Source organism: Meriones unguiculatus, chromosome 1 (assembly GCF_030254825.1).
Source record: "Meriones unguiculatus strain TT.TT164.6M chromosome 1, Bangor_MerUng_6.1, whole genome shotgun sequence".
NCBI lineage: Eukaryota > Metazoa > Chordata > Mammalia > Rodentia > Muridae > Meriones > Meriones unguiculatus.
Window position 1 is genome coordinate 150,971,440 of NC_083349.1, and position 27,652 is coordinate 150,999,091.

Consider the following 27,652-nt stretch of genomic DNA (forward strand, 5'->3'; position numbering starts at 1 on the left):
TTTAATAGCTTATTTGATATACTAGTGCCTCCTACATAAAGCTCTTTACACACTGTAGATTTCTGTCGATGTTGCCTTCATGATGTCACACATGCCTGCCTCTCTAGTCATTACTCCTCATACTTAAAACCATAACATTTGATTTAACAATCACTTTTGTCCAGCTTCATGCTAGGTTAGCCATTCTCCATTGCAGTTTGTAAACTAAATGAGGTTTAAAAAAAAAAAAAAGGTTAGTCAAAGAGCAGGCCAATCAGTTCATGTCAGAAGCAGTCCCTGTTCCCATTACTAGGGAACCCACTTGGACACTGAACTGTCATGGGCTACATCTCTGCAGGGGTTCTAGGTTATCTCCATTCATGGTACTTGGTTGGAGTATGAGTCTCAGGATAGACCCCTGTATCCATTTTTTTGTTGTTGTTCAGTTGCTCTCCTTGTGGACGTCCTGTCCTCTCCATATCTTACTATTTCCCACTTCTTTCATAAGATTCCCTGCATTCTGCCCAAAGTTTGGCCATAAGTCTCCACATCTGCTTTGATAGTCTGCAGGGCAGGGCCCTTCAGAGGCCCTCTGTGGGAGGCTCCTAACCTAACTTTGATCACCTCCCCCTGAGGTGATCCAGGCCACAGAGGAAGACAGTTGCAGCCACTCCTGATGAGACCTAACAGACTAGGATCAGAAGGAAGAAAAAGAAACCCTCCCCTACCAGTGGACCTGTGGAGGGGTATGCATGGAGAAGGGGAAGGAAGGGAGGGTTTGGGAGGGGAGGAGGGAGGGAACTAGAGGGGGGATACAAAGTAAATATAGTGTAATTAAAAATAAAATTAAATTAAAACTAAAAAATACATTAAAAATGTTTGGTGGGTGGAGTTATGCCTTTTTCATATTCACTATGTTGAAAATCAAATCCACAAAATTTGAAATCATGAATAAAAATAAATTAAAACTACAAACATACAAAATAATTTTAAAATTATAATAACCTACAATATCTGAATGGCGAATTAAAATTAACATTTGTAATTTCTGAAACAAAATGACATCCTTATAGGGTTTTGTAAGATGGAATCTGACCAGATAGAGGAAATGGACCCTTGGCCTTCTTTACAATTATTCAGCTCCTTCCTCTGAATTCTCTTAAGAAAGCTTATTTTACAATGCAATGGAAAAAAAAAAAAAAAAAGGAAGGAGTTTTAGTAAAACAGCAGGTTAATTGTAAGTATCTTAGGTACCTCACAAAACTCAATAATGAGTTTTAAAATGTCTTCTTTCTGTGAGTATATGCACATATGTTTGGATATGTGCCTCTGTGTGACATATACATAGGCCAGGAGAGGGCTTAGGGTGCCCTCTCTAGCATTCTCCATGTATTCCTTTGAGGCAGTATCTTTGCATGAGCTTGGGGCTTGAATTTCATCAGGGAGGCTGGAATCCACTGAACCCCAGAAACCTTTTCTCCACCTGCAGAAGAGCTGGAATTACAGAGGTAGACAGACGCCTGGATCCCAATTCCAGCTGCCACAACTGAGCAGTTAGCACTCAGCAGCTGAGCTCTGTTTGCAGCTCCAATGGCAGTTTCAAAGGCTAATTGCAATGGGTTCTCTGAAATCCCTTCAGTGGTCTTTTCCTTTCATCTCTTTAGATTTTCATTGCATCATGTTTTGAGTCATTGGGAAAACTGCACATCATCCAGCTGTGACCATTTTGTTAAACAAAATGTAAAACCCTTTGTCGTCATAACAGTGTTGGAACGTGATGCAAGTGTTTAAAAATGCAGTTATTCTGATTTGGGGATGAAGAATTGAATTTTGTAACAATTGTCTGGTAACAAATGCTTTCAGTTGTATTGCTAGTGCAGGCTTAGGTAAGTTTAAAAGCATTTTTGGCCAAACGTGTAAGCTCAAATAACAGCTTGTCTCTTTCTTTCAGGTAAAAACTGCATTCCCCTGCAAACACACACACAAAGCTCCACTTAGCATCTGTAATCTCTCCACACCAGGCTAAAGAACATTATGCACACATCTTATTCTGTCCTAGAATTACTGAAGCTTTCCAAAGGTTCTGTTAAATGAATCTTAATGTGGTTAGGATTTTGTCAAGGATATTTTAAACGAGTCTAGAATTACTTTTTTTTTTAAATGCACTTATTATGTGTGTGGTAGAGGAGTGGAAAGCCATGCCTTGGTGTGACGCTCAGAGGACAGCATGCCTAAGTCTGTTCTTTCAACCATTTGGGGTTCTGAGGATCATTGTCAGGCTGTCAGGCTTGCCAGCAATGGAGAGACAAACAAAAAGATGCTTTTCTACGGGACATGGTTTTTACTTAAAACAAAGAGGCAAGCTGGTATTTGAGTTTGCTTGCTTGGCAGAAATATTCTTTAAAAATTAACTCAGCTTGCCTCTTTTTTTTTTTTAATTTTATTTTTCTTTTTAGTTACATTTTGTTAACTCTGTGTCCCCTCTGTATCCTGCTCCCTCATTCACTCCCTAACCCCACACTCCCTCTCTGGTCTCCTCCTTGCCCCTTTCCAAGTCCACTGATAGGGAAGGACCTCCTCCCCTTTCATTTGACCCTGTTTCATCAGGTATCTTCAGGGCTGGCTGTAAAGTCCTCCTCTTAAGAAAAACAAAGGAAGGTGTTTGTCTTTTCACTCATAGAGCCATTTCACCAGACCAGAGTTTAGGTTTTCAAGTTTTAAAAGATAATCTTGTTTTTTTTTTTTTGTTTTGTTTTTGTTTGTTTGTTTGTTTGTTTTTACTGTCTCTATGGCTGAGCCCCCATCCCCACATTTCTTAGCACTGCTTTTGCTCAAGTAGTAAAAACATCAAAACAATGTGTAAGCTCGATAGCACTCTTATGCTGTGGTGAGCATAATTAGATGTGCTGGTTCTCAAGTGTCTCCAAGACCCTGAGGCCTATGGAACACAGAGTGGTTGCTCGGTGCTGGAATGGGATGCTAGTCACTACCCACATAGGGAGAACTTGGTCTAGGAGCGAAGCTCTATAATTATTTCTTAAGGAAGCATAACCGGAGTCAATTTTAGGAGGATGAGTGCATAACTGGTGTTGTGTGTACAACCTTCCCACAACAGTAACGACCAAATAAACCCTTCTGCACAAGTGTCCCTTGGGGACTAATGGATTTGCTGCAGATACATCTAGAAGCATAGGTGAAATGTTGCTGACAAGAGTATAAGTGACTTAAAGACAAATGCATTTCTTTTTTTTTTCCAACATAATATTTTTGTTGATTATTTGAGAATTTCACATAATGTGCTGCTATCACTTTCATTTCCCAGTCCTCCTATGTTTACCTCCCCCAACCCTTATGCTACCCCTGCCAAAAAAGAAGAAAGAAAAGAAACAAAACACCAACAAAACAAAACAAAAACCTGAACAAACAAGTCTCATTTGTGTCTTGCACACAGTCATTCGAGCATGGTCAAATTCCCATCGGCCCTAAAGAAAACTGAATCATTCCGCACCTGAATCCCAGTCAGAAGGCATCAGTTGTCCAGAGCTACACTTCAGCATTCTTATCACAATTTTTAGAGTTCTCTTTGATGGCTTCCTGTCTAGGCTACTACTTTTTTTGAGGGTGGCGGGGGTGTAGGAGTTGTCACAGAAGCTTCTATAACTCTCTTCCTAAAAGACTAACTACCTCAGTATAAATGGCAACACAGAAAAGCTGAATTCCTGGGGGGGGGGGGGAGGGTGACTGTACAAATTGCGGGCAGCTGCAGTGGAAAGTCTTCTCTTCCCCACTGTCCATTGTTTGCATAAACTGCCGGTGTGTCTTTGAGTCCTGTAAACTTCTGAACTGCCTGAGCCTTGTATACTGTTGTTTTCTTGATTTGCATGAGCTTCCATCTCCCCTCCAGAAGAGAATGTTTTCATTCAGAGACAACAGCTATGGCGTACCTGGTTACATGCCCTGTGTGCTATTTCCCTGAGAGTAAAGAAAACTGAGTGGTTTAAATGACCCATTTCAAAAGTTGCATGTTTGAATGTCAGTTGAAGGAACTGAGAACAGAACGTGGGTCCAGGTAACATGCCTTTGCCATTAATGTCATTCACACTCATAAATAATTATCTGGCCTAGCTCATCGTATGAGATTGAGTTTATGATTCTAGCTGTAACCCACTGTTTGCTGTAAACAAAGACAGTAGGAATCTTGAAGATTAAGAGTCCATTTTTCTTTTTTATTTTAGTGATTTTATAAGTAGTAAATGAAGGGAGTTGTTCAACTTTGTTTGGACACATAGCCGTGCAGTAGTTACTGTTGATATTTGCATGAGCTCTGTCAAGTTTTCTGTTTTGTTCTGTTTTATATGTCACTCTGTGGATATATTTGTTCATAATTTCTATCAATATAAAAAATCTGCCACTCAAGTTTTTAATTAAATGAAAACCATAACAGTCTGTAACAAACTACTATATTGACATAATTTACAGCATAATGCCTAGTGGAAACATAAATGTCATAACTTCTGTGCATTAATCTAGTAAAACACATCTATTTATTCAGGATTCCCAGCTTTCACCAGACATTAAGATTAATCATTTGTGAGTCAACAAATCACATAGCCTCGGTTCATTTTGCTAAATGTGAAGAATCCATTTAGAGCATATGGCTATGGATTTTGAATGCTAGTGGAAAGGGAAGGGAGCTGAGCATGAGGCAAGTAGATGCCAGGGAAAAGATACTGGCATAGTGGAAGCGCTCTGCAAAATGTTGCTGGGTCCTTCCTTCCGTGCACTGGTCTTTCCACCTAGTGTGCAAATGCTTCTAGACTTGTAACCTTTTCGAGCACTGTCTCTTTCTGAAGACTTCTGTCTTGCTCTGCTTAATAACTTGTGAACTGATGTGTTCAGCAGGGCCAATGATGAACAGCTAATGAAAGCAGAAATAATATAGCGATTGCATTATATCTCAGCGACCCCTGGGCACATTCCTCCCTTCACTGTCATTGGTCATTCAGGCCAAGGTCTGTGCTATGGTTTAAATGTTTGAATCCCTTCAGAATTCACATTGAATTCTAAGCCCTGAGGGGACAGATCTAAAAGGTGAGATGTCTGGGGAGTCAAAAGTCATGACTACTCTATGCTGACGGCATTTTTAAACTAACAGTCTCACAAAAGCTAAAACAGACCCTAAATTCAATGAACGAAGACAATAGAAGCTATTCACTCCCCCGACAACACACTGGTTTATCAGTATTGAGCATTCATCTACACAGCCTGATGCACTGATACCCAGTGCACTTTTACTGAAATATAGATCATGTAGTAAGCGTGTGTGTGTGCGCGTGTGCGCGTGTGCGCGTGTGCGCGCGTGCGTGTGTAAATGTATGACATAGGGTGCACATGGAGGTGAAAGAACATCCTATAAAAATTGGTTCTCTCTTTTCATCATGAAGTTCCTGGAGTTTAAAGTCAGGCCACCAGGCTTGTTAGTGGACAAGCCATTTCTCCAGCACCCCAAAAATATTCCTACTGAAAAACTACATGCATGAGATCATCACTACGAAACTTATGTATTGACAGGAAGAAAATCTATGTGATACATTTCTAACCATAACTGAAAATTTTATGTCTCACCAGTTGCTGCTTCACATATGTGATGGCTTTTGCTCCTGCTCTGCACTTGTTGGCATTATTTCATGTCTCTAGATGTTCTCATCCTTTAGCCATGGTTTTAGAGTACAGTCATCTGTTGGCATCTCCAGAAACTGAACGCAGCACCCTTTGCAAAGCTGATAGGTGTGGATTCTAAAATCTTTTACATCAAATGGGCTAATAAGCCAGATACTATGTCCACATTCTTCTACTTTGAGTCGTGTCCAGATTACTTATAAAATCCAACACAATACCTATGTTATTACAGAAGCCCGTACAAACATATATAGGATTTTTAGACTATAATGATGAGAGAAAAGGACTGTGCATATTGGGCACAAACAATCTTTTAAAAACCCTTTTGGTCTTCAGTTTGCTGAATCTGATGCCATGGGTTTTTGGATCAGGGATAAAGGGAGAAGGAAATGAATCTTAGTTATTCATTCCTTTCTTTACATTTCTCTTTCTTCGTTATTACAACATCCAAAAAGGGGGTGGTGTCTGTACTATGGTTTAAATGTTTGAATCCCTTGTCCATTGTGATTGGTAACTGAGCCTAACCAATCTGCTATTTATGTGCTCTTGCACAGAAATGTGGGATTCAACTACTGAAGGCACACATGGACACCGTAGGGCTATGGAAGGAGAGCTAGAAAATCCCAGGAGGGAAATAGCAAATCAATGAAAGCCAGACTCCCTTTCGGTCTTGCAGACCTCAGACTTCCTTCTCCACCTGAGCTATAAATACTTGCCAATGAACTTTATATTCATGGTCTTCTGATATTCTTTCTATCTTAAAATCCTTAACTGATGTACAACACAACCAACCTGCTAACAGGTTTCAATTGCATAAATTCAGAATTATAGATACAAAGAGCAGTTTTATGGTTACATCTAATCTCACCTAAGCAAGACTTCATACTCTCATTCTTTCTCTCAGCCCAAAGATCAGGCTGTCCTGTTATCAGAGACTCCTGATAAGGGAGATAAAAATGTGTTTGGAATGCTTTTGTGGTCTTGCTTTTCTCCCTTTCCTTCTCTCCTTGAATCCTTCAGATGGGATCAGAGATAAGAGCCACATGTTTTCACTGGTGTTTCAGTTGTGATGTAGAAATTGAATATCTGTGCCATTTGACTAGATGCTGATTTTTATTAGGAGTTACACCAATTGGCTTTTGAGATCTTTTCCGATCTACCTTGACCTCCAGGCATGGCGGCCTTTGCTCAGACTGAAGTCTTGTTAGGATATCTTCTTCTCAGTTCCTCACAATAGCAGGCCGGCCATGGTGTGGGCATCATTTATGACTCCCATAAAAGCTCATGTATTAGAAGCATGGTCCTCCATGTGGGAGTATTGAAAGGCAGAACTTTCAAGGGACAGGTCCTTGTGAAACATAGCTAAGCCTTGGAGATTTACCCTGCGAGAGTTTCAGGCTGCTTTTATTTACTGCATAAGTGGTGGTACAAATTAAGTCTACCTCATTACCTGAACATGGTTGCACTGTTCCATTTCCTTTTCTTGTTACCCATGTTCTGACCCAGCAAGGATACCTTCAACACCAGTGCCAGGATTGCCACATAAACTTGGACCCTTGAAATTCCAAGATAAATAAGCTACTTTTCCTCATAAAGCACCTAGCCTCAGGTATTTTGTTACAGAGTTGAGTAAGTCTGAGCCCAACCTATGCTTCTGAATTCAATTGCTTCAGTTCAGCACAATCTGTCATCCATCAAGAGTTCAAATCAGGAAAACTCTGCTATATGAACTTTTTTCCTATCACGAACTTGTGAAACTTTGGCCTTTGTCCATTCTCTCATACTATTTTGTTATATGTTATTTGTCTTCCAATCTACAGAAAAAGCCTAATACCTTTCTAAGATCAAAGCTCCTAATGACAGATGGGAGGCTGAAAGAGGAGAACCCACTGAAGCTTGTGTGACAGGTATCCTGGGTTTATGCAGCCTTGAACAAGAGAGGCCCTTTCACAAGAAAAGAAAGATTTTAACTGAAGCCTAAAGTTATCCTTGTTGCCATGCTTCTTAAGTCTTGGTGCTCAGGCATTCATGTGCACACACACACACGGGGGGAGGGAGGAGATTTCAGATTACCCCAAGATTATTCCAATATGTTCTATTCTGCACACTTGTGTTTCTGCCACTCAAGAAACATTTAGCAATGTGGGGGTGCCCCTTTTTCTTTTTACAGATCTGCCAGTATGTGCTGTTTCTCTCGGTCCTTTTTCTGGCTGGAGAGAAGTTTTTGCTTTTTTTACTCTGTAAGGAGATGCAAAACAACATTGATGTGAGGTTTTTGTAGTTTACTAATTTCCTTTCCTCACCGTAAAAATTACACACTATTAAAATACAAAGAAGTGACGTTACCCACCACATTTTTGTACAAACAAGTATATGTTGTTCTTAATCACGCCCACTCTTGTTTGTTAGTTAGTTTGTTTCTGGTTATCTAAACTGGACCACAATTAACACCATTTAGTACATACATGTGGCTGTATATAGCCACATTCTTTGACCTACCTGAACGATTAACATCTGTTTTGCCTAATTTCAGAGGATTAGCATAGTTTGTGAGATGACTGAATTTATCAGAAAGAAAGACAATTCCAATGTTGTAGCTTTGCATCCTGTTACAGAGAAAGGAGAGGAGATAGCCAGCGCCTGGCAAAGTCAGACATAGCATTCAGTCCTCTTTTATTCTGTTTTCCTCAAAATGTTCCACTTTGCCTTTTTTTTTTTTTTACAGGAGTCATTTCTAGAAGCTTGTTTGGAAGCTGTATTTAAAACAAACTTCTGACCATGCAGAATAGCCTCACAGAAAGGAATCAGATGAGCACATGGCAAGACTACTTATGGTCCAGTCAATGCTATTCCTTCAAAAGTGTTTCCTTGGCTCCGATCCAAAAATGATTAGATCCTTGCTTACTAAGCTCCACTGCATACACATGCACACACAAACACATACACACACTGTACACAACACCTTTCCCAAATAAACAGCACACACAGAACACATATTACAAATACATACAACGCACACTGAGCATGAACACTGAACACAGAGCAACACACACAACACAAACCACCCATGTGCGTGCACACACACACACACACTCTCACACATGTACATTATTTAACTCATTGACTGTTCTATTTAACTCATTGAATCTTATTTGACTATAATCATTTCGTAAAAATCAATGTTCCATTATGTTATTTTTAGAACTTCATTTCAAACTCGACCTTTATCTGTCTCCCCTCCCCCAAGCTGGCTCAGTGTGGCAGGCGGAGGCAGCACCTATTGCTGCTGGATCATCAGGTTTTACCTACTCTGCTACAGGTTGCTTCTAACCTAATCCAGTCTCTCTGTTCTGAGTTCTGCCTGCATCAGTTGCATCTTCTTTATGGTAACTATTCCCAACTGCTATTATTAAAAAAAAAAATAGCAAAATCACATCTTACTATTGCTGTGTAGAGTCTGGCCATATATCTAAAAATTGAAGGTCCCCTGTATAATCTGTACAAATGAAACAAATATTGAAATAATTTTATGCAATGATCCTTTATAGCAGGCCCAAACATCCATTGTAGGAAACAGAGAGGCTGTCCTGATTCAACACCTATGCAACCCTGGTTCCTGAGAATCACTCCTCAGAACATTACATCTCACCCCGCACTTTTCTGTACATCAAGTCATTTACCCACTGCCGTGATTTAGAATAAGTCTAAATAGGCTACACGTGATCAATGTCACGGTTTAAGGAAGTAGTTACATGATAATAAACTGGCAAATTTTGTCTTATGTGCTGGAATTGTTGCTATTGGCCTTGTGATAGTATTTTTCTGCTGTGTAGATTTGGAGTTTGTGTCTTACTAAGAGAATACTGCCCTGAAATCATATTCATGAATGCTACACTGATAGAGGTAGCTGCTTTCATGTGTTATCTCTTCCAGTGTGTAAGAGCATTTTCTCACTATTACTCAATAAGTAAAGGCCAAGTCTCCATGCATGTACCATGTAACGATTAAAATTTATAATTTAAAACAAATTACTTAATGTCTACAAAGACATTCGAAATGCTCAGAGTCCACCCAAGTTCAACTACAATAAACAATTTTTCCTGCTTGCTAACTACACCTCACAAATAAACAGCTTTGACTCGGTGGCCAAGAAAAACCAACATTAACTCAATGCAGTTTTGACAGAATGAATGTGTCCTCCGAGGCTGCTGTTTATGTGTCAGAGGAAGACAAAGGAGGTTGTAATATCTCCTGGAGATAGAATTCCAGGCAGCTGTGAGTCATCTGATATGCAAGGACCAAACTTTGTTCCGTGTGGTGGTTTGAATTGGTATGGCCTCCATAGATTCATTCATGGTTTTGAATACTTGGTCACAGGGAGTGGCATTATTAGGAGGTGTGATCTGGTTGGAGGAAGTGTAGCTACGGAGGCAGGGTTTTGAGGTCTTAAATGCTCAAGCTATGTCTAGTGCAAAACAAAGCCAGTTTCTTCCTGGCTGCCTTCAGATAAGATGTAGAACTCTCAGCTCCTCAAGCACCATGTCTGCCTGTGCACTGCCATGCTTCCTGCCAAGATGATAATAGACTACACCTCTGAAACTGTAAGCCAGCACCAATTAAACATTTGCCTTTATGTATCTTGGTCATGGTGTTCCTTCATAGCAATGAAACCCTAATGATGACAGTCCTCTTTGACAGCACTCGCACCATCATATGCTGAGCTGTTTCTCCAGCCCCTGCCCTGAGTTCTTACTTCAGAACTACTGTAAATATCAAATGACTCACTCATTTAGCTCCTCTTCTAGTCACCTCTACTTTGACATAAACATTTATCCCTTCTCCCACCTTTAAATTATGTAGGTTTGTATGTTATAACTGATTCTGGAACCGAGCACAGCACCATAGACATGTTAGAATGAATGATGCAGCTTGGAACCAAATCGTACACCCCTGCCATGTTAAGATGGAAAACCCAGCCTGGGAATGGAATGTAACACCACTGCCATGCTAGCATAGAGGATACGGAGCAAATCTGTGCTCCCTCTTGTTCCAGCTATTAATATAGCTGAATCAGTTAGGCCTGGTAGGGTAGGCCTAGGCCTGTACCGACTTACAATGGAGTGAAGAAACAGCCTTTGAACACCTGTAGATATAAATTGTTAATGGTGTTTTCTCTCTTCAAAACTATTGCACCTAACTCTTAACCTGTTCTCCCCATTTCTACTCTACACATTCTATTCTCCACAAAGCAGGAAGATGATCTTTTATTTGGACATGGTATTATATATCCTGTAGTGCCAGAGCTTCAGAAACTATGACAGAAATATCACGAGCTTTCCACCAGCCCAAGCTACATAGCAAGCACATGGCCCAAGCAAAGCAGCAAACAGACAAAAAAAATCAGTCTGCTCACATGAAGCAGTTGCCAGTTTCTGCTCTGAATGTGTGCAAGCTCCTGGGATGCACGGCTGCTTTCTTATCTCTGATAATTCCCATGCCCAAGTGCAATGCTATTGGATGGACACAGGCTGAGCATTGGTGTGAGGTCACTATGTTAATTTTTATGTTGTAGTTTCTGTTAAATGATACATGACTCTTTATTAGTTTTTGTGTGAACCCTTTAAAAATCATTAAAGCTGTGGATCAGCTGGTGGTGCACTGTCTCTGCTGCTGTGGATCAAATCAAAAGAATTGTATAGATAAACCTTATTGGTGAGAAAATTAGTTCATATCTATGAGAAATGAATAGAGGTGGATGGTAGGACTGTCTCACCTGTGGGAGTTTAAAGTGGAGAATTACACGGAGAGTTTAGTACCCAGCGTCATCAACAGTTTCACTAAACTACATCTGCAGCAAGACGTTGCTCCCGAACTGTCCAAGTGCTAATTCCGTGTGCTGCGCTGGCCCCACTGCTGCAAAGACAGTAGGTTGGGCATTCAGGCCTTTAGGCACTCAGCATAAGTGACTTCTAAATGGTGTGAGTTTCTTTATTTCTTTACGGATCACTCTTTTCAGGCACTGTCTTCATCTGCACAGGTTGTTATTTCTCCTTCATATGAGACTTTCTTCATCTACATGAAGTCATTCCCTTCCTCAGTGCCGTGACAGCTGTTGTAGCTGCCAGCCCACAGTAAGCACTTTTTGTTAGACATGCATGTGTCTTTCTTTTCTATGCTTATAAGAACATACCTTCGAAAGTGACTCACAATGACCTTTCATGATCATCTTACAGACAACACCAGGCTGCACAGCCCATTCATTCTCCCTTTACTCACTTAATTTCTACATGGAAATATCTCTATCAGATCTTATAATACTCTATTCTTGATAAAGTATGTCTTCGCTATTTGTATATGTGTTCCTAAGGGTAGAAATGTGATTTGAACACTGCTATATCCTTAATGCCTAAAACTAGACATGGTAGACACTAACAAATATTTGCAAAATTAATATGAATAAATTATTTCAAAATATTCCAGGACTAAAAATGAGAATACTTGTATACATTTCCTTTGTTTTTATCTATGTGCTTGTGTGTACGGCTACATGAGTTCATGTATACCACACATGAGGAGGTTCTTCGAGGCTGGAGGGCATGAGATCCCTGCAGCTGAGGTTACAGGCAGGTGTGAATTTCTGAGTGCCTGTGTACTGGGAACCAAACCCGATCCTCTGGAAGACCATTTGCACATTTAACCATCAAGCTTTCCCTCCAACCCCTGTATATATTGTTTTTATTTTACTAATTTTCATCCCCATTACAAAGCCAACACACTATGCAGACTGTGTGCCTGTGTGGTCGTCTATGATAGTTCTTAGAGGGCAGACTGGACAATAACTGAAAGCAATGCTGCGTGTTGAGCTTTATAGAATCCAATTTTTTTCTTAAAAATGATCAATTTCTTCAGGGTTATTATGGAACATATAAGAACCCCGAGGCCAGACTGAAATAGTTCTAAATTTAGGCATTAAATAAAAATAGCTCTAGGCTAGAAAAGCACTGCCAGCAAGGGGCTGCCTCTGAATGAGCACAGAGGCTGGAGGAGAACGGCACACAGCTGGCTGCTTCCTAGAGACCTCCTGCAGCAAATGCTGCTGAGGGAAATGGAGGGCATGGTCCAAGTGACAGCTTGAGTGACTCAAAGATTTCAGGTTTTTCCTTCTTTCCCTAACTTTTTGGATTTCTAGTTTCTTGATTATTTTTGTAGGTTGTTTTCATAATGCCCAGAACTAGACTAAGGAACTGTCTTGCTTTTTAACTCGGGGAGTCTTTACGCCCCAGCAAACCACAGCTGAGTTGTTAACATTGAAAGGCACCAGCATGCTTAGATAGGGAGTCTTAAGTTACTCCATCAGTTTGGCTATTTTTCCCGAGTAAAAATTGCTAATTTATATACAGCTTAATCCAAGAAAAGAACATTCAAAAGCCTCATGCTTATTAAATTAAGAACAACTATACCTCTCCGTCACCACAAGCATTATCCCACTCCGGTGCATGAAACACCACAGAGCACAAAGCACTTCTGCTTTCAGAGCAGATGCTACATACTTTTACATAGACAGGAAAACCATACCTATTATCACATGTGTAATTACAGTTAAAAGAAATAGACAAAATAAAAGGGCATAATCACTCACAGCCCTCTTTCTACTTGACCTGGACCACCCAGATGGTTTCATCTTATATTACGCTGAGGCTGTAGTCACATGGAAGACTACACCAGGGTCAAACTCATCCCAGTGGAAACCGACATGCTCTGGCAAACTTTCTTGATGGAGATATAAGGAGAGTTCAAAGGCAAACCAATCTCTTCTAAATTCTGGAAAGACTTTGTCATTGACACCCACACCATATAACTATATCCACAAGATGAAGTTGACACATTTTCAATGGCATTAATTTAAAACAAAGAAAACTGATTTAGATGATCAGATTTTGTATCAGTAAAGATAAATACTTATTGAAAAATAATGAGGCAAGTATAGCTGGCTTAAAGAACGCTTGATGATCATCACAACTTTTTCTTTCTTCTTTTTACAAATAATTTATTTACTTTTATTTTGTGTACACTGGGGTTTTGCCTGCCTGTGAGTCTGTGTGAAAGTGTCAGATCTTGGAGTTACAGACAGTTGTGAGCTGCCATGTGTGTGCTGGGAATTGAACTCACATCCTCTGGAAGAGCAGCCAGTGCTCTTAGCCGTGAGCCATCTCTCCAACCCCACAATTTTTTCGAAAGGGCAGAGTCCTTCCTATCCAATATTGAAGTGAAAAATTGTTTTCAACAAAAATTGTCATGTAAAGAAAGTAACATTCAGCTGACCTCATAAGTTAATTCTCTGTATAATCTTCATTAAAGCGGGATATGCACTTGCAATCATTTCTTAAGACTCTGAACTATTTTGTTGGTTGATGACTTAATTTTATTTCACCCCAGGAATTGTGACAATTATACATGGCTTTTAATATGGTCTTTGCTGTTAAGATACAAACAGTAAAGAGCATTAAATTCAGGTGGTCCAACCCTTACCCCTACCTCCTGCCCTGCCAACAGGGAGAAATTAAATTGTTTGTTGAATAATTACATTTCTAATACCACCAGAGCACAGTTGATAAAGTCAGCTTGGATTGTCACAGTGAGGTAGCTCCTGTTATCATCAGGACTTCCTGGGGGGGCTAATACAATGTGCAAAGGCATAATTTAAAAATTATTGGAAAGGAGCCTTAATTCATTTTTCTTTCTAAATTCCAATAGGCCCATCAGAGTTATCGAGCATTTGTTGGCTGTAGCACCCTTGTTTTCATTTTCCTTTATAAGCTCTGAGGTAGCACTCTGACAATGACAAAGGTTTTTCTGATTTACCACACCACCGCCAAGGAAGACAGTATTTGTATAAGCTTATCAGTGACAAGCATTCTCTGTTCACCGGTACATCACCTGCTTGGCAGAGGAAACAAACTGTCTCCTTTCCAATAAAATGGATTTATCCCAAAGAAGGAGAATGGGGTTAAGAGACAAAGAAAGTGCTTTTGTTGTTGTCCTTGCTGTTATTTTTAAACCAATACAGCTTACAGCAGTATCTGCGAGTGACTGAAAAAGTACATGCAGGTACTTCTGTGGGAACTGGAGAATAGCCATTGTAGCTGACCAGTTGGAGTCTCCATCTCAGTCAGTATGTTCAAAAGCATTGCCATGGGAGCCAGCCCACGCATTGTGTGTCCGCCGGTTTCCATCTGCCTACGAGTGGAACTCACTGGAACACAAAACATAGAAGCAAAGAAACTGGTCCTTGTAGACCTCACGTATGGCAGCAATCAGAAGGATGTGAGGATATGTATTGGCCTCATGAAGCTGCTGTTATTGGAGGAGTGTCTTTACCATGAAGAGTGCACATGCTAAGCAGACATTGTATGTGGTTTCTCATCTGTATCACCAGCAAAGAAGAATTTATCTTATACAGAAAGGAACTGTGCTATGATGAATACTATTATAAAACCCTTCTCCCATGTTAAATATTTATAAGTGGATTAGCTTAATTCTTAGCCATTGTCCAAGAAAACCAAGACAATTGAGGAACTCTTTGGCCAGGATACTTTGTATAACACAGAGATTCAATTCACATAATTTATTTTGTTGGTGCTCTTTCAAGCATAGAGAATAAATGAAAAATAATTTATAGTCAGGAAAGTTCCTTATTATCTCTACATATATAAAGTGTGAATCCCACTGTCTTTTCTTACAGCTTTTTTCTCATTTACTTGAAGAATGACATGTCCTCTGAGAATCTATTATTTTTACATTGAACAGTAATATAGATTATTTTAATCTAACAAAGGTAAAAATGTTGATGACTCTCTCTCTATATATATACACATTCAAAATTATGCTACCATAACTATTACTTCCTCTCAAAATGCTTCCTATATACTATTGAAAAAAAAAGCTTAGCTTTTGCTGAAGTTAATTAATTTAATGTCGAAGAAAATAATTTACTGATTTTTAAAGCTTTTATTTTAAAGACCCATAGTAAATTTTAGGTGTGTCTCTCTCATTTGCTACTATTTCAAAAACAAGAATATGGCAAACAGAATACGAAGGCTTAGAGAAGCCTGCACTTCATGGTTCACCCTTCTTCTTATCACTGCAGACCTTGCCACCAGATGCACCTTAGGAAAGGTTCTGCAGAGCTGGAAGGTACTGTAGAAGTTCCTGGGAGAGAAAAGCCACCAGCAGTCTTACCAAGCTACGAACTCCGTGAGCTACAATACCAACCGTCAGGCAGGATGTGCCTGGTGGCACAGCAGCTGTATGGTAGTTATGTTGGCAACCACTCACTTCCTGGTTGAATGGGAGGACTTCTCCACAGAAGGAATTTCATTCCTTATGCTGAAAACCACTGAAATGTCCATGGGTAGAGCAGTCGGCTGGAGAGAGAGCCTGCTGTCCTTTTGGTAAATGGCTAGCGGTCAAACTGTTTTCTAAACTTGTATGTTTATATGCATAAGTCAGTGCTGCTATCAGCCTTGATCAGGAAAGTTTCTGTTCGTAGTGGGTTGTAGTTAATGTGGAGACATATAGAACTGGTCAAAATGCTAAGCATAAAAGACTGGAATTTTCTGACTCAGCATCTGTATCACCCCTCCAAGGAAGAATGTAAGAGCCTGTGTTTGGGGAGCAGTTCTGTGGAACTCCATCTTCTGGACATGATATCTTGTTAAATGCATAGCACCTGTGGTTAGCTGAACAGGACAAGAACACGATACCGACAATATACGAGAATCCATACCTTTGGATATGAAGTAGTTTAAGTTCTATCACTAGTAAGATTTTTGGTCGTAAACACACACAAAAGGAAGAATGGCTACACACTCCTCTTCAGATTTTCTTCTTGTCCTTTCTTTCACTTTCCCTACTAGAATATTTACTCTTCCTGGTGAAGACAAGGAGATGCAATTAAAGAGGCACATTTACTTTACATACGCAAATTTATCTTACCAACAGGTAATTTTTCTCAGTCACTCATGTCTGAAGTTTCTCAGAAAAAAAAAGAAAAAGTTCAAAACAATCAAGCTGTGAAAGAGGCATTTTCCCAGGTTACATGTATTCTGGCCTTTCACAGCCATCATTGAGGATGGAGACTCCTGAGAAAACTTTATTATGTTTTCTTTGATCTCACACAGTATTCTTGTTATCGTGACTGTGATTCTATCCACAGCCACAAATTAAATTTGTCTTTCTCCCCAGATTCCCTTTTACACCACAGTTTAGTCAACATTGAAAGGTTTGAAGCTGATTCATCAAGATGCTTGGTCCCATGGACAACTAAACTGGATGTGGAATCAACAAGGAGGAAAAACATTGATCACATTGGGATAAATTCCCATGCACAGTTCACATGTAAGGAAAAAATGTAAACAACATCTCCTCAAGGACAAAGAATTTACATCAACTAGTAAATTCATCTACAGAAAGATTTCTCCATTCTCCTGGTTTATTTTTTTATTCAATATCTTATGTCCTGCGTGTGAACTCATTGGTACTTATTTTTTTCCTTTCAGCTATAATGCAATAATTTAAAATTTAATCTGTGGCTCAGATATGCCAGCTCTAACTTTGGGGAAACTTTTTGGTTTGTACCATACTATCCTTATTGTGTTTCATTTTAAGTTTTTATAAACTGAAATGTGCGTGTGTGTACACGCATGCATGTGCATGACCTATGAATATATAATTTAGGCTCCTCTGTGAAGATCAGAGGACAGCCACAGGTGCCAAGTGCTAGCCTTAATTTTCCTCTTGTTTAACACAGGACTCCTGTTGCCAGTTCATATGTCAGGGCAGCTGTCTTCCAGATTCCTGGGTTCTCCTGTTCCCCTCTCATTTTTCCATGGGGGAACTGGAGTCATAGACATGTGCTGAGGTGTCCAGCTTTTTGTGTGTTTTTGAGACTCTGAACTCACTTCTCATACCTACATAGAAAACACTTTACCTGCTGGGCCAGCTCCCACACCCCCACCTCTTTATGTCTCTCTCTTTCTCTATTTTTTTTAGTAGTTTTATTTGCCCTAGCACTTCCATGGTACCAGGCACATAAAAAAAAATCTAAGATGATTTATATAGGACGTTTCCCTGCTGCAGTCCTGTGATCAGTCATTTCTGAAATATCCCTTGTTCCTTCAAGAGCAAACTTAATAAAAAGGAAAATCTTGACACTTTATGTGACATTTCTACAGGAACACACTGTATCTGTGTCTTCGAGGATGACTGAAATGAAACAGCTGTATGTATGTGTTTATACACTTATGTATGGAAGCATTTCTGCTTATTTATGACATGTGTGGACATAAGTGCGCATACATACTAATGCCTCCAATAACTCTAAGTCATTGCCATGTAGCTAACCCTGATAATTTGCAAACTTCAACACCTATAGGTACAAACCCAGCTCCACCATCTGATTTGATGGCTTAGGTCCAGCGTATGGGGTATTAGAACTGTTTAGTAGCAAACAGCACTATTCAACAGAGAACCACAAAAGAGTAGAGTATGGGTAACCTTTAGTTTTACAGCTCATTTCCAACATTTTTAGGTAACACTGCCCTCAAATGAGGTTGCTTTTTACATGGGTAAAATATGATTTGGTTCCTTGTGTTCTAGAAACTATTTCGGGAGATTCTGACTTTGTAAATTATTCCTATTTAATTTGTGTATATTGATGTTCACTCTACGATTTGCATTCTCTGTGATTTTGATAAACACACCACACCATGATCTGGAATCTGGCTCTTAGAGAGGGACTTACCCACTGCCGTCCAGACAGCAACTGCTTCATTTGTCCCTTTGACCACCTGTTCAGCCTATCTCCTGGTTGTCACTGTTTTATTTATGTTCTCAGTATGCTATGTAACAAGAATCAGGTAGAGAATGCTGCTTGCAGAGTAACTTCTTCTGTTTAGCCAAATGCATGCAAGAGTCATGAGCTTATGAAAACTGTACCCCATTTCATTCATCCCTGAATACTGGTCCATTATTAAGATAGCCCAGTGTTTGCTCATTCATTTATGAAAGACATCTTTATTTTAGTTTTCTCTTTGGGGTTATTATTATTATTGTTATTATTATTATTATTATTGAAATAATAATAAATATTATTATTTAATATTATTAAAATATTATTATTATTCTTGCATCTCAGTCTGGCCTCAAACTCACTATGTAGCTCAACCTTGAAATTCTGATCTCCCTACCTCTATCTCCTAAGTGCTTGGATTATAGATATATCATATCATATCCAATTTATGTTCTACTAGCATAAAATCCAGGGATTCCTACATACTAGGAACACACACTCCCAACCGAAAACACATCCAGACTCTCAGTTTATTAAATTTTAATTGAATGAAATTATTATTAAAAACTTGGAAGTAAAATGCCATCATTGGTTATTTATTAATTAATAATAATAATGCTCCTATATATAGGTATTTATGGATTTTTCTTTTACTTTCTGATTTATATGTAGCTACTGTCCATATTTCTAAAACAGTTAGGTAAACACCTAGTTGAGAGGACAGGACCTGTTTGGTCATAGGGTGAGAATATTTGGATTTGTAACAAATTGTGAAGTTCTTTTACATGATTGCACCATTTTGCAAGTTCACTGAGAATAGATAGAATATAACCCAAATTCAACACCAGCATATTTTTTTGCATTTTTTTTAAATATAAGCTAATTTGTAACATGCCATTGCATCTTGCTCTACTTGAAGGTCTGATTTCAATATAAGGTCACGAGTCTCATAAAAAGTCCTTCCTTAAAGCAGTAGCCAGTTTCAAACAGGTTTCAAACAAGGCTGAGCTATGTGAGAGCTCTTTTGTATTTCTCAGGGAAGCACACCCAGGATGGTCCAGCCACATGGGAGTGGATGTGTAAAGCAAAACTCTGGGTGCTTATCTTTGTTGTTTAGTTATTCTTCCTGAATCGAAGACCCACGATCCTGTTAAACATGCTCTTGACATGCAGCTTGATCTTCCTCATTTCTATCTCCGTGATCAGTAGGTTAAGCATTTGCCACAAAGTGACACTTATGTCTTACCTAAAATAGTAGCCAAGAACACTAAAAACAAGACAGAAGGTAATAAAACACGGAAATAAATATCAGAACGTAAGAGGATTGGCTGAATATCAGGAAGTAAATAAGATTGTTGTGCGTAGACCATGCCATAGACTTCAAATGACTATTCCTGAAAGCTATCCTTTCTAGCAGCTACTAAATTTTCTCTTAAGCAGGTGTCTACAGGGAGATGAAATTACTTAATCCAATTAAAAAATGAGGTACAGAGCTAAACAGAGAGTTTTCAGTAGAGGAATATCAAATGACAGAGAAGCACTTAAAGAAATGCTCAACATCCTTAGCTATCAGGGAAATGCAAATCAAAACGACCCTGAGATTTCACCTCGCACCCATCAGAATGGCCAAGATCAAAAACTGAAGTGACAACACATGCTGGAGAGTTAAACTTGTACAACCACTTTAGAAATCAATCTGGCCTTTTCTCAGACAATTAGTAATAATACTACCTCAATATGCAGCTATACCACTCCTAGGCACATATCCAAAAGATGCACAAGTACACAACAAGGATGTTGCTCAACCATGTTCATAGCAGCTTTATTCATAATAGCCAGAACCTGGAAATAACTTAGATGTCCCTCAAGGCCCAGTGTCTTATATACACATTTTTCACGATTGCACACTAGCCTGCATCTTACACAGGTTCCAACCTTTACAGCTCTTCTTACACTTACTGCTTAATAAGCAATATTTACAACAAATAATATTACAGATAAATTAGTGATAAATGTGTTGGTTGCTTTGCAGCTAACCAATTTCTGGTACTGGGATGACAGGCTTCTATGTATACGTTTCAGTAACATGTAAATATATTCAGGTGAACATAGTGATTATATTTAGCAATACCAATTTACGAAAGCGAAATGTCAAATTTATCTCTCCACGTACAAAAACGGCTTCAAATTTCAAACTAGCACATGTAGAGCACTTTCTGATTGAGAGCTGGGGTTTTTAAATAGTCCCATTTTGCTCATATTTCGTGGGAGATTTTGCACAGATAGTGCATTAGTGACAAGGCTGAAAGGTATTGTATAATTGAGAGAAAGTTCAGTGATTGTGAAAGGAGTTTATATCACTTCTCACTAGGTGTGATCTCATACCTGCCTTATTTGACAGTTTGTGCTTTTTTTTTTCAGTAAACACAGTAACACACAAAACCTGATCCTGTCAGTACAACATACTTGATTCCTTGACACACAGAAACCATCTTCATACAGTCAGCGAGATACTTTCAACCGTATAGTAATAAATACAGTGTAATATAAGTGCTAAGAATGCAGGGTGCTTGTGTATGTGGCTATACCATTCACAATTTCATATATTAAACAGAACATATGTACGTATGTTGTTACATGAACAATATTTGTATAAAGTGCAGGTTCACTTTATTTAAAAAAATCAATGTTATTCTACTAAAGCCATATTTGGGATAAGTAAGATGCTATCTAAAATGATGGTAGCTACAACTTTTAAGACTTTTACCATATATGACTTCCAAACTTTATTTACAGTGTAAATACCTACTTCATTATAATCAACTTCTCAATATAATGAGCTTAGCACTAAAATGATAGTTGATTTCTACACACTATTAAAACAAATAAGCCTGAAAACATAAATTTTTATTATTATGAGATTATTGCTCAAAATAAAATAAACTTTTTTTTCAGAATTAAATCCCTTATTGGATCCAACAACAGATCTAACCAAGGCAAAATCAAGGGAGTTGTGATAAAAAGATGAATACGTTAACATATGCCTTTACAATATTGCATAGCAGGCTGATAAGGGGGTTCACCAAAGCTGACGTTTTGTGCTTGGTCACTGAGACCAATGTCATAGGATAGAACCAATTCCTGCAGATCTTTTTCAGAACTCTACATGAAGACTGTTGTATATGTGCATGAGAGGACACATACATCCACACACAGAAAAGAAATATAAATGTTTAAAACTAAGAGTGTGTGTGCGTGTGTGTTTGTATAAGAATATGTCTCTGTGTGAAATAAAACAACATACTCCTGTTTCACAGGGAACACTTCATTTTGCAAAATGACACTGTATACAACAGTCAGAGCTTCTGAAGGCTACCAATAGTAGAAAGTGAAAGTCAATAAGGTACATACTTTCATGATTTACATTATACATATCTATCTATCTATCTATATACATTATTTTTATATTGTACTCATTACTGAGCTTTGTGATTTTTCTGCAATGTTGGAAAAGTTGCTTAATTTTGCTTAACAATATCGTATTAGTATAAATTATAACCAACACAAGAAAAACCCTTTGTGGAAGAGATCATCATTCAGTTTTTTATTTTTAAACTGAGAATTAATAACAATCGAATAATTAGGCATGCATTTTACCTGAAAGACACCTGGTGACAGACAGGAACAGAATTAGTCTCCAAAAGGAAGCCATACTTGGTCACCGGACTCTTCTGGATCCTAGGGTGGTAATCAGCACTGATGTTCCCTCATTGAAGATCTGTTGAGACAGATGTGGTATATACTCACTTAGTGTATAGATACAGTCTTCAAAAACAGAGAAAGCTCCCTTTCCCCCAGAATCTTACACACAACAATGCATTCCTGCTGTCTTAGTAAAGGTTCCCACTGCTGTGAGAAAACATCTTGACAAAAATCAACTTGGAGATAAAGGATTCATTTCGTTTTATAACCGGAAGTTTTGAAGTTCGTCATCGGGGAAAATAAAGCAAGGTACTCAAAGTAGGAACCTGGAAGCAGTAGCTGGTACAGAGGAAATGGAGGAGTGCTGTTTACCATCTTGCTCCCATGGCTTGCTCACCCCTATTTCCTATAATATCCTGGACTGTCTGCCCATGGTGACACAGCTCACTGTGAGCTGAGTTCTCTCACATCAAACATCAGTCAAGATAGTACAACCTCAAAATCACACTATACAACTCGTGGACAAATATCCAAGAGATGCTCAACCATACAAAAAGGACATTTGCTCAGCCATATTTATAGCTGCGTAATTTGTAATCGTCAGAATCTGGAAACAACCTAGATGTCTCTCAACTGAAGAATGGATACATAAAGTAAGGTACATTGTTTGGTACACAATGGAATATGACTCAGCAATTAAAAACAAGAAAATCGTGAAATTTGCAGGCAAATGGATGGAACTAGAAGAGATCATGCTGAGTGAGGTAACCCAGAAGCAAAAAGACACATATGATATATACAAACATAAAAATGAATATTAGACATATAATATAGGATAAATATACTAAGATCTATACTCCTAAAGAAGCTAAACAACAAGGTGGACCCAAGAAGAGGCTGAAGCCTCATTCAGAAATGCAAACAGGATAGACATTGGAAGCAGGAGAAGACAGGGAACAGGACAGGAGCCTTCCACAGGGGGTCTCTGAAAGAGTCTATCCATCAGGGAATCAAAGGGGATGCTAAGACTCATAGCCAGACTTTGGGCAGAGTGCAGGAAATTTTGCAAAAGAAGGGGATGATAGAAAAGCCTGGAGGGGACAGGAGCTCCACAAGGAGACCAACAGAGCCAAACAAACAAACAACAAACAAACAAACAAAAAACCCTGGGCCCAGGAGGGCCTGAAGAGACTGATACTCCAATCAAGGGCCTAGACCCATAGGCTTCTCAGTTTCCAAGTGGGGTTTCCTAGTAAGGGGATCAGAAGCTGTCTCTGACATGAACTCAGTGGCTGGTTCTTTGATCACATCTCCCTGGGGCAGGGGGGTGCAGCTTCCTTGCCAGGCCACAGAGGAAGATGATGCAGACAGTCCTGATGAGACCTGATAAGCTAGGGTCAGATAGAAGGGGAGAAGGGCCTCTTCTATCAGTGGACTAGGGGAGAGGCATAGGCAGGAGAAGAGGGAGGGAGGGTAGGACTAGGAGAAGATGAGGGAGGGGGCTACAGTAGAGATACAAGTGAATAACTTGTAATAAATAGTAATAAAGAAAATAAATAAATAGGATGGACCACAGACTTGCACACAGGCTGATTTGATACGGAATTTTTCTCAACTGAGGTTCCCACTTTCAGAACAACTCCAGCTTTTGTCAAGTTGACACAAAAGTAGCCAGCACAGCGATTAATGATATTAATTTCTGCTATCATTCAGCTAATGTACAACACAAAACTTCAGAAAACGGATAAACTATCTCTAATTGCTTCTGTTGAATATTCTCCTGCAGACAGTAAAAGCATCAGGGTCTAAAGGGGATGAGCTTTCCTTACAGGATGTGTATAATTATTTATTACACTAGACAAATCATAGGACTTGAAACACAGGAGCAAAGCAAAGGTACCATTAACATACACTCCTGGTCTAGAAAGAAACTAATGATCAGTTAGCCAAGAGATTTTACACACCATGCCTGGAGCTCATAGAAACCTCCACAGGGGACTGTGTCACTTAATTATTAATATCAACTGCCTTTGTTTATCACTGTAGTGATTATCTGTAGTGTGTTCCAGTTCCCTCCTTTGGTGCTTAATATCTCACAGCATCTTTTGCTAGCCGGAACCTGAGGGAAATAAGGATTTTCATGAATATTTAATACTTTCTGTAATGCTATTTTTATAACAATAAGCGGAATATCACATTGATATCTTTTGGTTTCTGTTACTGCCTGAAAGGCAGAATAAACATGAAAAGAATGTAAAGCTCTAATGCCAAACTTTCTGCGAGAACGTGACCAATATGCCTTGGAAGATCTTATTTAATTTTAAGCTGAAAATTTCAAGTGTCAGCTGTGATTTCAATAGCCAAAAGTCTCCATTTGGCCAAAAGGCAATTGAATACACTTTGATGGTTTTTACATAATGTGTTCTTGATGTGGGTTTTCATTATGGATTTTGAGTTTGAGGTTATCTCTGTTTTTTGGGAAATACCTTCAAATGTAGACATGCATTTTCCCCTAACTAGCAAATAATTTAATAGAGTTAAACCAAAAAGGAGACTCTCTTGTTATTTCTTTTCCCTGAAAAAAGTTACTTTGGATTTATTTATATTTTGAAGTCTAAGACTGCTAGTCTAATTGTGTGATTAGTAATCAAAGTAAGAGGAAAGAAATGAGTGAATAATGACAAACTGATTTATAACTGTCCCCCATCAATAGAAGTTAATTCCCATTATTTTTAAAGCTTAAATATCATAAAAAATAAAACTTGAAGCACATTAAAAGAGCATAACTAATTTGTAAAATTTAAAATCATTTTATCGTTTAAATACCATTAAATAATAAATAATATTTCTTTTCCAAAAAGAAAGAAAACTTAATACATCACAAAGACAGGGGGAATGGAATGGAAGTCACTGCAATTCCAACAATTATTTGTAAAGAATGTATATTTGAATGACCACACTTTAATTTCAGGATAAGATTAATTTTTTTTGGGGGGGATGGTAAATTCTGTGAAGGCAACAGTTTTTGCTGAATTGATTTTTGTAAATTTCTACTCAATTCCAAGTCCTTAAAATTGTTCCTATCAATGTTTTAACATCCTCTATAATTTTTATTAGTTTTTATTTTTTTATATTAATCACAGGTTATATACTTTGTATTCCAGCTGTAGCCCCCTCTTTTACTCCCTCCCATTCCCACCCTCTCTCCCTTATCTCCTCCCAGCCTCTTTCCAAGTCCACTGATAGGGGAGGTCCTCCTCCCCTTCCATCTGACCCTAGCTTATCAGGTATCTTCAGGACTGGCTGTCATGTCCTCCTCTGTGGCCTAGCAAGGCTGTTCCTCCCTCGGGCAAGGGGGAAGGTAAAGGAGCCAGTCATTGAGTTCATGGCAGAAATATTTCCTGTTCCCCTTACTAAGGAAACCCACTTGGATACTGAGCTTTCATGGGCTACATCCCAGCAGGGGTTCTAGATTATATCCACACATGGTCCTTGGTTGGAGAAACAGTCTCATATAGGACTCCTGTGCCCTTCTATAGTTTGTCCTTGTGGAGCTCCTGTCCTCTCCTGGTCATATTAACTCCCTTGTTTATCGTATGAATCTCTGCACTCTGCCCAAGGTTTGATTATGAGTCTCTGCATCTGCTTTGATACACTGCTAGGTAGAGTCTTCCAGAGGCTCTCTGTGGTAGGCTCCTGTCCTGTTGTTTTTTTTTTCCTACTTCCAGTGTCCATCCCATTTGTCTTTCCAAGTGAGGATTAATCATCTTACCCTGGGTCCTACTTCTTGTTTAATAGTCATCTTTAATAAATGCAAATGACACGGCAGGACCTATATGCTTCACCATGGGAAAGCACAAGGGAAACCCCACACTCACATGCCTGTATACAGAGAATAAAAGGAAATAACAGTTAAAGACCAAGTAGCAGTAGAGCTGTGGAACCCACACTGTTATATACAAAATAGTATTCCACCTTTTTTTTTTAATAAATTAAAGAGGATGGACATTGGAAGAGGAAGAAAGCAGGGAACAGGAGAGGAGCCTACCACAGAGGGCCTCTGAAGGGTTCTACCCTGCAGGGTATCAAGGCAGATGTTGAGACTTATAGCCAAACTTTGGGCAGAGTGCAGGGAATCTTATGAAAGATGTGGGAGACAGTAAGACCTGGAGAGGATAGGAGCTCCACAAGGAGAGCAACAGAACCAAAAATTCTGGGCACAGGGGTCTTTTCTGAGACTGATACTCCAACCAAGGTCCAGGCATAGAGATAACCTGAGATCCCTGCACAGATGTAGGCAGTTCATTGTCCAAGTGGGTTCCCTAGTAATGGGAACAGGGACTGTATCTGACATGAACTGATTTGCCTGCTTTTTTATTACCTTTCCCTCAGGGGAGTGCTGTCTTACCAGGCCACAGAGGGAGATAAGGCAGCCACTCCTGATAAGACCTGATAGACTAGGATTAGATGGAAGGGAAGGAGGACCTCCCCTATCAGTGGACTGGGAGAGGAGCATTCATGGAGAAGAGGGAGGAAAAGTAGGTTTAGGGAGGAAGAGAGACAGAGCTACAAGTGGGATACAAAGTGAATAAACTGTAATTAATAAAAAAATAAAATGAAATGAAATAAAATAAAAAAATTTGGTACACTGAATTTTAAAACAAAATAATTATTTTATATTAAGGGGATTTTTCTTGTGAAATGTCTCTGTGTGTGTCTGTGAGTGTGTGTGTGCTTGTGTGTTCATTTTGAGGGATGAGTATTTGACTAATGAAACTAAAAAAATCATCAAAAACATTGTTCTTTAAAATGTGTTCCTTAACATATATCTAATTTGACTCCTTTCCTTTTTCTTTTTCTATGCTTTCTTTGTGTTTGAGGGAAATTAAAGTATTGTAATAAACTGTAAGGTTCTAAAGCTGTAAAACATTTACAGGATTTTCCTGAAAACAGTTATCTTAATACTCAAATTACTAAGCAAGTAATAAAACAAGATAACTTATCACAAATATATTAAGTCCATGCTAGATGCCAGATTAAATTACCATTATTGAGTACATGCTCCTGCAGCTAATAGGAAGAATGTGCATTTAGAAATGCCTTCTCGGTGATGAACAGTTAGTGACTTAGACTCCTGTACACATATACTAATCTGAAAACAGTTTTCAAGAAGGCCATGATTTTATGAGAATGTGTTGTAGTCCTCAGCAACAAGCACTGTGAACATCTGTTATATTGAAAGACAGTATCTGGAAAGATACTTCTTTCTTTTGCCTCTGGATTATTACAGACCTTTGCAAGTCAAATCTTGGTAATATCATCAGCCAGTACTCAGAAATAGTGAATCATAGTGAGGCTGACCACATAGACAAGTACTTAAACAATGTGGCACAGCAGGTGTTGTGTAAAATAAATGGTTTAATAAAACATTAGTATATAATG

General features: G+C 38.8%; 1 protein-coding gene across 2 annotated transcripts in view; it reads right to left on the bottom strand.

Annotated features, from left to right (window-relative positions):
- The window catches only part of Cntn5 (contactin 5), a 1,228,807-nt gene that overhangs the window by 703,247 nt on the left and 497,908 nt on the right, over positions 1–27,652 (bottom strand). For both annotated transcript variants that reach the window (XM_060369300.1, XM_060369297.1), the window contains exon 3: positions 22,166–22,286. In XM_060369300.1, coding sequence (XP_060225283.1) covers positions 22,166–22,220 — 55 coding nt within the window. In that variant the 5' untranslated portion in view covers positions 22,221–22,286. The remainder of the gene's footprint in view (positions 1–22,165; positions 22,287–27,652) is intronic.